Source organism: Ziziphus jujuba, chromosome 7, assembly GCF_031755915.1.
Source record: "Ziziphus jujuba cultivar Dongzao chromosome 7, ASM3175591v1".
Classification (NCBI taxonomy): domain Eukaryota; kingdom Viridiplantae; phylum Streptophyta; class Magnoliopsida; order Rosales; family Rhamnaceae; genus Ziziphus; species Ziziphus jujuba.
In genome coordinates this window covers 18058230-18075442 of record NC_083385.1, presented here as the reverse complement: position 1 = coordinate 18075442, position 17213 = coordinate 18058230, and the positions used below count along the sequence as shown (strand labels likewise).

General features: G+C 28.6%; 1 protein-coding gene across 2 annotated transcripts; it reads left to right on the top strand.

Moving 5' to 3' along the window:
- The first annotated feature begins 6737 nt into the window (after positions 1-6737).
- LOC107425435 (protein SOSEKI 2) lies at positions 6738-9254 on the top strand. 2 transcript variants are annotated; one of them, XM_025076627.3, is made up of 6 exons: positions 6738-6823; positions 6905-7169; positions 7287-7356; positions 7470-7582; positions 7690-8461; positions 8768-9254. In XM_025076627.3, exons 2-6 carry the CDS (start codon positions 6986-6988, stop codon positions 8892-8894), a joined length of 1266 nt encoding a protein of 421 aa, XP_024932395.2. In that variant the 5' UTR covers positions 6738-6823; positions 6905-6985; the 3' UTR covers positions 8895-9254. The 2 variants fall into 2 exon arrangements, with proteins under 2 accessions (XP_024932395.2, XP_060675093.1); XM_060819110.1 differs by lacking the exon at positions 6738-6823 and having other exon boundaries at positions 6868-7169.
- Positions 9255-17213: the final 7959 nt, after the last annotated feature.

Here is a 17213-nt window from a genome sequence, read left to right as displayed (position 1 = left end):
ATGTTATATGTTTTATTCAGTATTATAATTGTGACATTTATTACCATATTTTAAATATATAGACATGCGGTTTGACATTACCACTCCCTCCAAAACACTTTGAAAACCAAACAACTGCATAAACACTACAATCCGCAGCTGGCGGTAAAAGAATCCTAGATACGCTGTACGTTCAAATGCAAAATGCGAAGACGCACACATTTTCACGAATATCGCTCGTGAGTGAGAAAGAATTTTACTCTTAACCAATTTTAGTAGTATGGCAGTAGTATTACTTCAATACACCACATAATAAAAGGCTATGGGGAAACAAGGACTTAGACAACGACGACGACGACGTTGGACAAGGCAGCAAAAAGGGTTATCGAGAGGTGAAGAAAGCCTATTTTCCAGTCTTGAAAAATCACCGAGGTTGGTAAATAAATTAATGTACAGGGGTTTTAACGTTTGAGTGTATGAATAGGTGGGAAGAGTATATTGAGAGGTAAATTAGGTTGGCTGAGCTCAGTTTTCAAAGATTGCTCAATGGGGGCGGACCTACGCGGCTAAAGTGCAAGATGTAGTCAGTGACTCAGAGGTGAAGTTTTCATTGATAGCCCAATTTCAATGTTTTATAGGTGTTTAGGTATGACCAGTATTTATTGGCCTTTGGGATATCTCCAAAAAGCCAATATAACATTAGATATTGGCTTTTTTTTTTTTTTTTTTTTTTTGCTTGAAATATAACATTAGATATTGGCATTGTCATCTCCACATAACCGTGCCTTGTATATAAACTCAGCTTTAGCTAAAATCCTTATTGTGGGCTTTATAGTTTAGAGCATGTAATGACTCGAACAATTTCACAACTGGATTTCATCCCAAAAAAAAAAAAAAAAAAAAAACAAAACAAAACAAAACAAAACCAAAAAAAAAAAAAAACAATTTCACAAGTATATGTGTCACAAGAACTAGTATATTACAGTTGATTGTAAGAGGTGTTTACCTCTACATAATTACAGTATGATTCGATTTATGATTAATTTTTTAAAAAAAAAAAATCCTTTAATTTCATAACCATAGAATCAGTTGCATTTTTTAATATATTTATTTAGCAACAATGCAAATGATTTAAAAAGGATTAATTTCATCGGCCTCTCCTAAAAATTAATTTAAATAAAATTTCATCTTTCATGTTTTAAATTAACGAAAAGGGTTCTTAATTATATTTGGAAATGCATGCAAATTAAGTGTAGTGTAGCAGTGGGTAGGGAATAGGGAAATGGGACAGGAGGAATTCTCATGGAGGACTGAACCAAAATATAATAAAGGTTTAAAGATCGAGACAGAAGCACAAGCACAAAAACATTATTAAAGATGGAGGGTAAAGAGAGAAGAGAAGGGTCCGTTTAAAGGACCCTCTCGAGTCTCAAAACTCAACCATTTTGCAGAGCCAAGAAGAGAAAATCGAGGGGGGGCTCTGTGGTGATTTGTGATACGACTTGACGATACGACAACCACTGCTGCTCTATATTATGTCCACAAACAACATCTATCTCTTTGTACGAGGTCTCTGCCCAATTCTCAATTCTTGTCCACCTTTTCATTTTCATTTAATTAAGGATCTCCGTCTTTTCCTTTTCTTCCTTACATGCATTTTCTGTTCTTTCTTTTTTTTCTTAACAACTCCAATTTGGCAATGCGTTTTAGTTGTTGATCAAGATATTAAAGGTGAATTTGGAGCCTAGCTTTGCTAATTAGATTTGCAATCATAATATAAAGATATGTTGTACTTTTTTACCCACTAAAAGTTAAATTCATACATCATTGGTTGTGACTGAAGTGGTTTTGGGAGTGGCCTTGGATTGAATGCAATTAAGTGCGATTTACAAGATGTTATGGAAACAAAATTTTTGCCCAAAAAAACTCCCTATTCTACATTATCATTTATGAGCTTGTTAAGTATATATGTAAATACTCTGATTTCTCAAAATGAGAATAAAGTAATTGTGACTGTGTATTCGAGACACCAAATGTAAACGTACAATTAGATTAGAGACACCTACATAACATTACTATTTATATAAAAGGATATTTTTTAGTTTGCTATTTATCACTATTTGATGATAAACACTAACGAAATTCATGTTAAAAATAATAAAGATACTAATTGGATGCTTGTAATTATATACTAATTTTTAAGCCTAAATAAACTATTTAAGAACTGACAATTAAACTATAACATAATATATAAACATAAATAATATTTTTCTTTTTTGTATACGTAACATATATTGTCAGTGTTTTAAAAATAAATAAAAAAACAAAAAGACATACATGGTCAGTGAATGAGTCAGTGTAGTTAGTCCATAAAATTATCACAAGTTGAAACAGACCACAAGTACACCAATTGTACTAGATATTTTTCAGTGCAACTCCAAACATTAATTTGATTTTTTTTTAATAGTTTTTTGTTATTAAATATAAATTATGTTATATATTTTCCACCAAATGTTGATGGTAAAGATGGGAGGCAAATCTGCTAGTTCATCATTCACCCAAAAAAAAAATAAAAAAAAATCTCCCCATCATGCAGAGATCCTAGTTCAATCTTTTCGAAGTTAAAAAAGTAATAATAAAAGAGAGAATAATATTAATAACTTTTTGGGATACGTTTGGAGAAAAGTAACGAAGCCGAAGGTATGAGTTACTCTCAAGTACTCGAGAAAAAAAAAAAAATATATATATATATATATACCAAGGTAAAAGTGATCAAATCATTCAACCTACTATCACCTTTCCCCCACCCCCCCACCCCCAAAAAAAAAAAAAAAAAAAAAGTCTCATTCACTTACCTGTCCCTTTGTATGTCTTTTCTAATATCCTTTATATATTTCATTTAGCACGGACTATATGGCATTTTTCTTTTGTTTTCTTTTTTGTATTGTAATTATATAAACTAAGTTGTTTATCAAAATATGTGCCAAATAAAATGGTATTTTTTATTAATTAATTAATATAAATTAAAATATAAATAAATTTAATAAAATAATAACATATCATTTTACAACGTTATTTCATAAATAACTTAATGTTCGACATTGTTTATTTTTTTAATAAAACAAACATAGTAGTTTATATATATATACACACATTTAGCTGAGAAGATTCAAATTAATTAATTATAAATTATGGACAAACAATGTGAAGGTTAAATATTGAACTAACTCATTTGACTTTTTATATTAAAGTTGCTACAAGAATATGTCAGGAAAAAAACAAAAAAAAAAGGGTTGCTATAAGAATCAGAGAATAAGACTAATGATCACTTGCTTTCTTTGAATTTTGAATAATTATTTGAGCTTTGTGGAATTTTAAATCTCATTTGTACTCGAAAAAGCAAAAGTTAAACCTTAAAAGTGACCATCAATAACAACTTACTAATTTACCGAAACAAAAAAAAAAAAAAAAAAAAATACTATAAATTATATAGGAAATGCCAAATCGATCAGTAGAGGAAAAACAATTTGTTAGAAATTGATTAATTTGATTTTCACTCGCTTTGGCATTTCCGGTACTCTGTTTACTAGCGAAGGCACAGCAAGCACGTTAATGAGTCACTTTGAATTCTTGTCGTTATTAGCTTAGAAGGGTGGGAATGTTTGGAATTTTATTTATTTATCGATACAAAGAGGAAATATTTGGAATTAGCTACTTTTTTTTTCTTTTTTTTTTTTTTTTGGGCTGAAAGTTTGGAATTAGCAACCTAAGAATATTGAAATAATTCTTTTTTATTATTATTATTATTATTTTTTTTTGCAGTCTGCATGTCAGAATTATATGTAGCTGCTGCCTATTTCGTAAAAGTAATTAATTGTCGATGTCAGTGTCCTATTTCAACTCTCTCCCACTAGATTTCTCAGCGTCTTTTTCCTTCTTTAAGTCCTCTGGCCACGCAAGCACAAAATCTTGTAATTAATTTATTGAACAAAATATGCAAAAAAAAAAATAATCAATTTATGATTTTTGTCTTTGAATTTAGGATTTTTTTTTTTTTCACCAATGGCCTTGTAATTTTAACATTGCAGCTTACCTGTTGTATTTTAGCATTGAATTGGCACTGGTGTGACAGTGCCCTTGAAATTTATAAATGTTGTAACATTAGTTTAATATTTTCATACAGTGATTTTTTTAGTTATTAAAGTGCATTTTCTGATAGGATCCGTTTTAGAAATTCTTTTAAGAACCTTAGATGATCCAGATTAAGGAAGTCTCATTTAGCAATTTTTAAGGAAAAGCATAATAGAACTTCATTTGAATCATGAACAACTAATGCATACTAAACAAATAATACATCGATACATATAGATAACGCAACAACAACATATAAATCCTAAACTATAAACAACTACAATCTAGTATACTATAGACCTTGCAACCAGGAAAGCAGGAAAAGCTGCTAGGATGTCCAGTCTCTCGATGACAAATGTGTGTGTTTTCAATATACTAACGTGTGTACTAAAGCAGCTGAGTATTCATTCCATAAGCACTGGTGAATCAGCCAAGCGATTGTAGTTTTAGGGCGTGAATGCTTACCTTATTATTATGAAAAAGGAGAAAGGCTTTTTTTATAGATTAAAACATGATTAAGAGAGGAGAATGGAAGACTAAAGAGCCCCAACTCATATCGTACCATGAACTTGCCATTGACCTGTCAAACGTTTTAGGAAGATCACCTTTACCCATGTTCCAAGAATCTATAATCGCTTGGTTGATTCGCTAACCCTTAGGGAATGAATACTTAGCCGCTCTAGTACACATGCTAATATATCGAAATGTAGAATCACTTGTCATCTAGATATTAGACATCCTAACCACAGCCATCGAATGGGGCTCACTCATCTTCTTGGATGAAGACTCTCAAGCGTTGAAACACGATGAACTATCATCAATCAAGATGAGGAAAATGGGAACCATGGTATTATGCATACATAAGAGGGTCATTACAATATCCATAATTTAGATTAGAACATTTTAAGAATCTCTGTAAAAGTAAATAATACAACTGTTGTGAAGAAGTTTGGGAAATAAAGATAAACTGTGAAAGATAAATATTGTTGTTATTGTGAAAAATATAAAACAACAAGTGATGTGCAAGGTAGACTTTTTGAATCTACGAGAATAAATTAAAAACAAATAAAATGTGAGATAAAATATCTCATTAAATGGCATAATACAATAAAAAAATAATATTTTATTTTTGTGAACCCTTGTCTCAAGATCTTTTATTCCACTTTTTTTGAAATATTCCACCTTTAAAATATTTCACAAAACTGAACTTATACCCACAAATCAATATCATAAACAAGGTGTTTAAATATTATAAATCAATAAATTATTAAAATATTATAAGCCAAATAATATACCATATGATATACTTAATGTTGCCAAATGTTATAAGACGTCCGAAAACACCACCAACAATAATGCGATAGAAACAAAAATCATAAAGTGAACCATTCTTATAACCCTTAACATTTCAAAAGCATCGTGGTAAGAAATTAACCATCAAAGAACCCATCTTATGACCCTTAGCATACTAAAGATATTGTGGCAATAAAGAAATCCTCGAAAAAGCCTATCTCATAACCCTTAGCATACTAAAAATATTATGGCAACCTAGCGCTCTAATAATATAATAACGAAACCAAAACACTAATACTATATGATACATCAATCAATCTATATGGTACATTAATTAAAAGCAAAACTAAAATATTCAAAAAACATATTTTCAAGATTATATATTTTCATTTTTCACAAACAAAAATAGTATTGTAAACTAGAATTTAATATTCAAATTCAACTATTTATTTAAGTATTTCAAAAACTTCAACTCATGATTTCATACCAAAGCATAAATACCATGTGAAATATATATCGTTATAAAAGCATTTGTAAACACTTTAAAATTTAAATAATTTAAACATACTTTTAAAAAACATATAATTTCTAATTCATTTTCTTGAAATCAATTATTTTTCAAAAGAATTAAAACATCAATTTAAATATTAAAGTTTACAAGTTCATTATGAACTCATTTGAATTAGGTTTCACCACTTAAAATTTTGTTAAAAGTTACATAAAATAAAATGATAACATATATATATAAAAACATATATTCATATATGCATAAATTAAGCATTTAACTCAAATCATAAATACATATGAAATAATCCAACCTTATATATATTGTAGTAATATGTCTAAAACCATTTAAAAATATAAACTATTCATATATACAGCCAATAATCGCTTTTATTCCGATATAAAATCACTTATAGATGCAATAGGTATGTCTATAATATAATAAAATATTTTTTATGTTATAAAAATCAAATCAAAGATATTCTTTGATTTAATTTATGTGTTTCGTGGTAAATATTCTTTAAACAAAAATTCATTATAAAAACAAAATAAAACCATATGATCATTGTCCTAAATTTGATGATTTTTTTATTTTTTAAAAAGAAAGAAAAAAGAGAATGTTGACTTTTTGACAACAAAAATCATAGAATGCAGTGCCAATTAACTTTGCTCGGAAAGGTATCGAAATTATGGCCTCTTTTTCTCTTCTTTATTTTTGAAAAAATTGGTCTGAATATGGGATCAGTGCAGATCACAGTCAAAATTCATTTTACAAACAGCGACTTTGCAAAACTTTAAATTCTCTTTTATCTCAATCTCTTTCTCTCCGGCCCCCCACCACACAGAGTCTACCTAAACACGTACTCCAAAGCATCCAAAGTCGATCATTATCATTCAGTATCCAACGCCTTTCAAGGTATATATATTATAAATATATATATATACACATATACTGTTTTCCCTTCACATTCACTGATTATAAAAAGCCAATTTGCAGTTGTCAAAATTTTCAACCACAACAAGAACAAGAGAAATTCGAAAACAGAGCACAAGATAGAAAAACAAAGAATATCTGAAAATGGAAGTTCGTTCGAGAAGACAAAGAGAAACCAGCCCAGATAGAGCCAAAGTTTGCATGAGACCCACAGTCAAACCCATCAAGAAAGTCCAAGTTGTTTACTATCTTTCAAGAAATGGCCATCTTGAGCATCCTCATTACATGGAGGTCACCCATTTGCCCAATCAACCTCTTCGTTTAAGAGGTGAAAAATTAAAAACCCATTGATTCCTTCTTCTATTTTCTTTTCAGATTCTTTATATATATGGTGATTTTTGGGTTTTTTTTATTTTTTATTTTTTTTTTAATGTTTATGTATTAGATGTAATGGACCGGCTAACGACTCTCAGAGGCAAAGGCATGCCAGCACTGTACTCTTGGTCTTGCAAAAGGTTATAAATCTCTTTATAGAACATTTATAATGTGTGTGTGTGTGTGTGTGTGTGTGTGTGTGTGTGTGTGTGTGTACATATATGGATAAAATGTGTTTGTTGGAATTCTTCAGAAGCTACAAAAATGGCTATGTGTGGAATGACTTAGCTGAGAACGATGTAATATATCCAGCGGAAGGATTAGAGTATGTGCTTAAAGGATCAGAACTCGTTGAAGGCTGTTCTGGTACTCTTGTCTTTCTTTGTTCATCTTTGTTTCAGCTACAAGTTTTCTCTGAATCTCCAACTCTGTATTTTTTTGGGTATGTAAAAGAAGCATTCTTTTATATGCAGAGAGATTGCAACAGCTTCAATTAGGCAACAGACAACAAGTTCAGGACCACCTAAATTTCCAATCAAGACAGAAAGCTCTGGCTCCGAGCCGACAGAGAGAAAACGAAGAAGCTGCAGAGAACACCAAGTACGAAGACCAAGCTGATTATGATGAAGAAGAGGAAGAGTACGAAGACGAAGAGAAAACAAGCTATACCAGTTCAACCACACCTCACTCTCGCTGCTCCAGAGGGGTTTCCACAGATGAACTCGAAGAAGACAATGCTCCAACTCAGAAAAACCCCTCCGAGTCCACTCTGAGTGGTATGCATTCGTCATCAATCATGGTCTGCAACAAGTCGAAACAGAACAATAATGTCTCTAAACGGTTCGAAGATGGAGACCCAGTTGAGATATCCGAGTCGGCACCAAGCCGGAACTCGGTGCTTCTCCAACTGATTGCATGTGGTAGTTCAGCAGTGGCAAAAGCAACGAAGAACTCGGCGTGTGTGAAGCAACCGGTGTATAACGGCAGCAGCAGCAGTAGTAATAATTGCAGGGCAGTGAAAAGGAGTAGCAGTGAGAGTTTTCATAGAGGCGTTGTGTGCAGGAGAGCAATGAAGGTTGCAGAAGAGGAGGAAATGATAAACTACATGTCGGAGAATCCAAGGTTTGGGAATCTACAGGCAGAGGAAAAGGAGTACTTCAGTGGGAGTATTTTGGAGTCCATGAAAGAGGATAGAGTTGCAGAACAACCTGTGCTCAAGAAGTCCAACTCATACAATGAAGAAAGGTAATTAACTAATTTAAGCATGATTAATTTTTCCCCCCTCATTTTGATGTTGCATGATTGAAAATAATGGTCTCAATTATTACTATATCTACCATGTGAAAATGGCATTAAAGCTTTAAGTAATTTCGTTGTTGGAGTTCTATGTAATCAGAATTAATGGCAATGTCAAGGATTAAGCCTAATAAGCTAGCTTCCCCTGCTTTAGTTAATTAATTTTCTACTCTATGGTAATTCGTTTTTTGTGACACATAGCTTTATGTTAAAGAATGTTTTTTTATTTTTTATTTTTGATAATTTGTTGTTCAGGAGCACTAAAGCTAGGCTTGGAGAAGAAACAGTGGAGGAAGAGGAAAAGAAAGAGAAGGCAGCATTGAGAGGAAAATGCATGCCTCGAAAGAAATTCTCTGGTTCGTCCAAACAGCCCAAGAAATGATGTATGATATTAATGAACCATAAAAATTTGATGGGGTTGGTGAATCTTGTAATTATAAAGTAGTAGGTTAAGAGAGGTTTAGGCTATAATTTGAGCTTGGAAGGACTTTGAAAAGTGGGAAAGTAAAATGGTAAAGAGAAGGGTAAAATCTTGAAGGTGATTCCTTGTGTCCAGTGGTTTGGTTGCAGAACATCATACACTCAACTGTTTGTCTTCGAGTACTTTAATGAGATGCTGATATTGTCATTATTAAACATTTATTAACATCAGATTGTTGATCACATGCAATCCAACCTTTTTTATCTTCTGTAACTTGCATTAAGTCAAACACTATAATATTATAGAAATTTATTTGTATTATATTGACAGCTTTTATATAGATGCAGTAAATTTATATTATTTATTGGTTAACGATCCAGTTAGCTCTTCCGGGCATTGGTCTACCTCAGGGTTTAAAAAAAAGATCCCAGACTTATGTCCAAGTTTCCACTCTTATCTGTTTTGTTTGGGCCCCAAGAAATGTGAATAAATTGGCACACCTGGTTTCACGTTGGGGCCAGTCTAATTTTTTTGCAGGGGTTATCCCCACTTCTTTGTTTTCCAAACAGTTTTTTGAGGTGATGAATCAGGAAGGTGATCTAGTACCTGAACCTGATTCTCGGCAACTTGTATTTTGTATGATTGCCCTCTTTTTTTTTTTTGTCATACAACCCCCTTTAAGCAAAAAGTAAATTTATATTATATATATATATATATACTATAATATATATATATATATATACTATAATCATTTAATAGATTACTTAATTTGCTTTTATCATTAATTATCTGTATATAATCTGTATTAGATGGATAAATTATATATATTAATATTGATTTAAAATATTTTTTATTTTTAATATTAAAATTTTAATGAGAGAAAATAAATTTTAAATGGAAATTAATTAAATTTGCACATGATGTTAAATAACAATAGATTTTTTTTTTTAAAGAAAAAAAATTGAAAATTTTATGCAATTCCTTTATTGTTTCCATTTAGTTTTATGCTTATAAGATAAGTTAGATAGGCCATTAAATTAAATTTTTTTCTCTCTTTATATATATATATATATATATATTATAACTAGATAATTTCAACTTTGGTAAATGAGAAAATTTTATGATAACTTATAACTGCTAAAGTTCCTACATTTTATCCATATATATATATATATATATACATATATATAAATACACACATATATCAAGTGAGCAAGATTTTATCGTGTTAGTTTTTATTTATTTATTTGATATTAGGAGAGAGGCGTTGAGGCGATTGGAACTCATGGTTATTTTATTTACCAAAAAAAAAAAAAAAACTCATGGTTATTTCTCACTGTTTTTGCAAGGATTATAGTGCTAAGTTAACTAGCACAAATTTACCTAAATTATGAGACATTTTAATCCGATAATGTTGTACAATACGTGAAACTACAAGTTTTACTTTTACCTGTACATGTTTTTTTTTTTTTTTGGGGTAATATTTACCTGCGTGTGTGTGTGTATATATATATATATATTTTTTTTTTTTCTTTTTTGAATTACCTCCATATGTCATATATTTATTATGTAGTACCCCGACTTGCATGTGCTGGTAGGTAATCCATGACTCTGTAAGTGACATGCTTTTATTCTTAAATTTTCTGTTTTTATTTGTGAATTAATAAACATTAGCATAAAGTTAATTGTATTAATAAAATTTACCAGGTCTATAAATAGATCCAAGAGGGCGGGGCTTTTTTTTTTTTTTTTTTATAACCTTATTATTTTCTTTTCTTTTGGCAAGTTGATATTGGGACATATTTTACTTTTAAAACCTAATCATTCAAATAATATTAATTTTTAGTTTTCACTGTTATTTTTTAAAATAAAAACTCCTGCTAGCGAGTGAGCGGTTCTGTCCGGCGAGAAGCGGGGCGGGCACTCCCGCACTGCAAGCTGCATTATTCAAATAATTTGTAATGGTGGTATATATATATATATATATATATATTTTTTTTTTTTTTTGTTGCTCAGTATGATAAAATTTATTCAATAACTATTTAAAAAATTCAAATATTATTAATTTTCTACTTTAATGTTAAATTTCTTAATTATTTTAATATTTTAGATAATACAATTGTAATCATGAATAATAATCAAAATTTAATTTAATGTATTATGAATAATATAATTATTTCTAAAATATATATATATATATATATAAATGATAGTGAAGCAATCAATTATCTCTTTTGAGTAATGTAATTATTTAAGAAAATCATTCATAACAATAAAAATCAAATTTATTAGTTAAAAATAATTCTATTTCCAAAATTTTATAGTACAATATGTTTTTGCTTATTGTACAATATTAATACAACACAATATATTTCAATTAAATACTGTACAACAAAATTAATACAATATGGTTCTACATATCAAATATGTTGACAAAGATTTATGTAGGATTAGACTAAATTCCTAGCCTATCTCCTCCCTTATTTTGGGAGATATACTAGTAAGTGAGGAGTCGCTTACTTGTATCTTTTTAAAGCTTAATTAGTTGTGAGAACTTAAAGCTTTCAAGTTATTTTTTAAGAATTTTGTTTTATTTTTGTATGGATGTTTCAAAGTTGGCTTTTATTGCAAAATATGGATGATTTTTGAAGCTATCAAAAAAGTTTTTCAAATTTTAAGATTTTATTAGAGTTCAAGGCAATTAGAGAAGCTTAAAACTCAATTGAAGGAGCTTATAAAGAGCCTGACAGCAGCTATCATGCCTAAGCACCAAATTTGGCGTGCCCTTCACCAAGCTTTTAATGAGCAAACACCAAGAAGCTATCCTAGCATTTGAATCAATTTTCAATGGCTCGATTAACCTCATTTAGAGGTTTTTATTATATTCTCACAGCATATTTGGATAACAGTAAAGTTAGTAAAATTTTAATTTTTTTAAAAAAATAATGATTTTTTTTGTTTGGATATTTATTGTGGGGTAGAAAAGCATGGATCCACAGAATTAGATTTCTACCAATATATGAAAATATGTGAAAAAGTTATTCCCACATATGAATGTATCATTTTAAAAACTTCAGAATAAACAGTTTTAAAATTTTTTTAAAATATATATTTGCCTTTAATTAATTATACAATATTAAATTTGATTACTTATAAGTCTCAATTTTCCTATTAGTCACCAAATACAAAAAAAAAAAAAAATTAATTATTAGGAAACTAATTCCTAAAAAACTAAATCTCATAAATCAATTTTCCTCCAAACTTTGACATTTTTTAAACGAACCTAAGTGTTGAGGCTCATTATTAGGCTTTAGAAGGAAAGCATAGAAGGAAGAGAGGAGAATAAGAATCAAGTAGATTTTAGACAAGGAAACACTGGTTTTTAGAGATAGCAAAGTTGGTTTTGCAAAGTTGGAAGGGATTTTCAAGAATTTAAAACAAGAAAATCTCTTTGCTCTAGCTTTCTCTATTCCCTCTCTTTATTTATTGATAGATTTTTGAAGGGATTTTATCATGTTTGGCTAGATTTTTTATCCAGGGGTTTTGATGTAACTTTGCCCAAATTATGAATTGAATATTTTGCTTTTTATTAATTTATTTTGTCTCAATTTATTTGTATTGCCTTGAGTTGCATGTCTGTGCCTTAACTTTATTGGGAAATAGATTAAAGGTTGTTTCGGTATCGAAATTAATTGTTTAGGAAGGCTTTATTTTTAAACCTAAGATTGGGTAATGCAATTTAGAAATCTTATGAATTTGGGAAAATCATAAAAACCTAGATAATCAATAGGGTGCTTAATGAATGATTAAATTGGATAACTATATAGAGATATTTCTAATTAGCCTTGGGAGAGGTAATTAGATTTAGCAAATTGGATCCCCAAAATTAACAAATTGGGTAAAATTGTATTATTAGAGGTTTAATTGGATAGACAGGATTGGGTAATGTGAAATCAAATTCCTAGAACTTTAATTATTGAGTTTCCTTACAGGACTCTTGATTTTTGTTTCGTTTGCCAATTTTCTTTTGTTTAGTTTCATTAATTCCCTTGTTCACTTCAAATTGTTTTATTTTGAGCTTTATGATTTGAAAATTGGTCATAGATAAAGTTAAATAATGAAAAGCCATAGTAATTAGCTATAACTTGTCCAAAAATCAATCATTATAGAATGATGCTCAACTCTTATTTTATTACTTAAAACGACCATGCACTTGTGATTTTAATCTATTTTTCAAATTAATTTGCATATAGCATTGCACTTGTGTCCATACACTGATGTGGCAAGAGTTATTCGTGACACATTATTAAATATTTAAAATTCAATAATTCTAATTTAGTAAATGATAATTTTTAATATTTATCATGTTATTATATGTTACAAAAATAATATGGAAGATAATTTCAACTTTTAAAAGATCAAAATTGTATACGTTATAATAATTAGCGTTATTCAATAGTAATTTGCATTTAATTTGGGTCCTTTGAAAGGGATAGTTAAGGGGAATTATGATTTTTGCACTTCCTATGACCCAGTTAAAGAAGAACACCCCTCCAATTCCAAAACATAGATTTTTGTCCCCAATGTTAGTGTTACTATTTTCATATTGTCTTTCCCAAATTACCTTTGTAAGAAAAGAAAAAGATACACTTGTCTTCAACTTTTGTAAGAGAGAGAAAATGAAAAGAGAGGGAGACATGACTTCACAATTACAAACAATGACCTGTCAAAATAAATTTTTTCTCTTTTTAGATGACTGATGAACCTAAAGTCTTTTTTTCTGTTTGGATCTGTTTTGATCTTATGAAAAACTCTCTTTCTCTATCAACCGAAATCCAAGAACACCCAACTTTACAAAAAATAAAGTAACCCAACTCTTTCTCATGAACATAATGAGCTGAAATTTGGGGGAAAAAAAAAATTCAAAAAAGTAAGTTGAATTTGATAGCTAAAGGGCATAAAAAAGCTTCAAAGAGAAAAATGCAAAATTTTTTAATAAGGATTTTAAAAGAAAAATCTGAAATGCAAAATCAACTTTTTACCTTCTTTGTCAAAGTTATTGCTTTGATTTTAGGATACTAAAATCAACTTTTTACCTTCTTTGTCAAAGTTATTGCTTTTATTTTAGGGTGCTTTTTTTTTTTTTTTTTTTTAATCTAATCCCGATCGCTTAACATAGGAATTTTCTACTTAAAATCACGATTTTTGACAAAGAAAAGGCAATTCATTTTTGAAATCTTGATTCATAAAATAGAAATTCTCTAACAAAGATATATATATATATATATATATTTTGTTCTTTTCTCAAGTTTCTCTTTATTTATTTATTTATTCTTTCTATATATACAATATATCCATAAATGATATCTAAATGACTAACATATTCCTTTCTCATAAAATATGAGATTTATTTTTTATATAAAATCGTAATTTATCACTTATATTAGGGGATAACCTTAAAAATATTATTGTCTTTTATTGTTGAGAAAATCAATCACTATTTATCCATGTATAATATATATATATATATATATGATATTTAATTAATTAATATTTTTTTTCTCAGGATTTTTTCTTTTTATATATTAAGCATAATTTATTGCTTATATTAAGTGATAACAATAAAAACTCTTATCTTTTTTAACGTGTTTTACATTTATTACTTTTTGGTTTAGAAAATTAATCACCGTCCATTTATGTATAGAATATCTATGTATGATATCTAATTGATTTTAGATTTTTATTTTATTTTTTTATTTTTAATTTTGAATCCTGACCTCCTTACATAAAGTAGGGATTTTTGGTAAAGAGTAGTCGACTCATTTTTAAAATCCTGACTCCCAAAATAGGGATTCTTTATTTCAAGTTGAGATATATATATATATATATATTTTTTTTTTTTTTGGTTCTTATCTTTAGTTTCTTTTTTCTTTTTTTCTTTGTTTCTAAAGTGTACGTTGTTTTGATTTATCTCCTTCATTTTTTATTAATTTTTTTGCTCATTTATCTCCTAAATTGTCTCATCCATCCTTTATCACACTATTAATGGCAAGATATTTATCATTATTAATTTAATTAAAATAATTTTACAAAATAATAAGGAAATATAATATACACCCAATACGTGTGTTTGAGTACAATATCCATCTTAATTTATTTTTTTAATTTGATTTGATTAAAGTATTAATTAGTTTATTTAAGGGGGATGTATTCAATTTAGAATTTGAAGGATTTTAAAAGTCTTTTAAAGTTTTGAGGTATTCGATTTTGATTTTAAAGGAGTCCATACAAATATAATGATATTCAATTCAGATTTTAATAGATTTTATAAAAGTCCATTAAAATCTAGATGTATTCAATTAGAACTTTATAGAATTCTTTTAAAATCTGATGGTATTCAAAAAGTCATTGATTTTAAAAAACTTTAAAGAATGATGAATTTTAATGGATTTGAAAGGATTTTAACAGGGAAATTATGAAGAAAATTGTCAATATGAAATCCACCTTTAAATCCAAAGATTTCATTGGATTCTTACAAAAATTTTTATGGAGTTTGTAGAATTCCATAACAATCCATCAAATCCTTTAAAGTCTATAATTCATTTTAAATCCATCAAACTCTAAATTGAATACATCCCTCTAAGTTTTTGTTTTAAAAAATAAAAGCCTGATTTAAAATCAGAATTCTCTACTATCATGAATCGGTATATATAACTTGAGATCCCGATTTTATATTTGAGAGAGCAACATTTTTTAGAGAAAAAAAAATCCCAACCTATAAAGTACGAATTTTCTACTTAATGTTGAGATTTATGCTCTGTCTTTCTGCATTTTGTTCTTTTTCATATTGGGTCAAACAAATTTTTCCTTCTTTTACATCTCATCAAGATTGAAAAGCTACACAAAATTTTTATGTCCAATTAAAAAAAAATAATAAAAATTTTAAGCTTTTATGTCTTGGATAATTTTTTATGGAAAAAAATAGAAAATAGCGATTTGATGATTTTTAATGAAAAAAAAAAGGGGAATCAATGATTAGATGATACCAAAAAAAAATAAAAAAAAATATGTAGTTGAAAGATTTTTTTTTTTTAATGGAAAGAAAAGAAAAATAATCAGAATGATTCTTTTTTATTTGTAGTTTGTGCTAGGAGAGAGAAAAATGAAAGATGTCTTTTTCCTATGGGTTAGTTATTGGAATAGTGAGAGAAATAATATGCATAGGTTGAAGATAAGGATATGTTTCACATCTCATCAAAATCAGATTAGGGAATGAAAATCCAGCTGCAAAAAAGTATTTATGTTCAATACTGAAAAAGAGGCTATTGAAATTTGAAATATATATGTGATGGATGAATTTTTTTTTATTTTATTTTTTTTATGGAAGAAAAAAAGGGAGAGAATCAACATTTATATTTTCTTATAAAAAATAAAGGAATCAACTATTAGATGATATGGCAAAAAAAAAGAAAAAAACAAAAAAAAAGAAGAGAATTAGCTGTCGAATGATTTTTTTATGGAAAAAAAATTTATGGAAAGAAAAGAAAAATAATCAACAAGATTTTTTTATTTATTTGTAGTTTGAGATGGGAGGGAGAGAATCGAAAAGATGTGCGTGGGTTTTTTTTTTTTTTTTTTTTTTTTTTTTTGGTGCTAGTTATTGGAAAGGAGAGAGAAATAAAAGAGGAGAGAGAAATATAAAATATCTGAATATCTAGTGTACATAGGTTGAAAATAAAAATATTTTGAAAAAGATAATGCTAAAAAATTGACATAGAAGGTAAAAATCTAAAATTTAGGATTGAAAAAGCCTTTCCCTTTGATTGGGTCTGGGGAGGGTAAAAATCGTTATTTCTGAATGGTTAACACTTGCTTAACCATACGGCCTAATTTGGTCCAAGAATTATGATGCCAATGTGTAATTTTATATCCTTGGGCTGGAAAATTTGGGCTACTGGACTGTTGAGCTACTGGTGCTGGGGGTATAAAGTGGTTGGTTAAGGGGCTCTTTCCTGCTTAAGAGTGGGCTGCAAAGGATTCATGTATCCAAACAAATTAAGTAAAACATAATAATAATAATAATAATAATAAATATTATATTATTAAACTAAGGGCTTTTTTGACACCAACGTACTTCACAGTTTTCAGGTTTAATTAGGCCTAACATTGTATCGTATTGAATCAAATCCATGTTATATAATGTTTGTGTTAAATTTTTTTAATCAGAACATGATTCATTAAGCTTTTATATTAAAATATATAAACTCGAACATATTAATT

What these genes read in the sequence shown, in the direction of transcription:
- LOC107425435 (XM_025076627.3), top strand. Translation starts at nt 6,986, where the DNA reads ATGGAAGTTCGTTCGAGAAGACAAAGAGAAACCAGCCCAGATAGAGCC. An exon ending in TCAACCTCTTCGTTTAAGAG is followed by an intron (nt 7,170 to 7,286) that starts GTGAAAAATTAA and finishes TTTATGTATTAG; the next exon opens with ATGTAATGGACCGGCTAACG. An exon ending in TACTCTTGGTCTTGCAAAAG is followed by an intron (nt 7,357 to 7,469) that starts GTTATAAATCTC and finishes GGAATTCTTCAG; the next exon opens with AAGCTACAAAAATGGCTATG.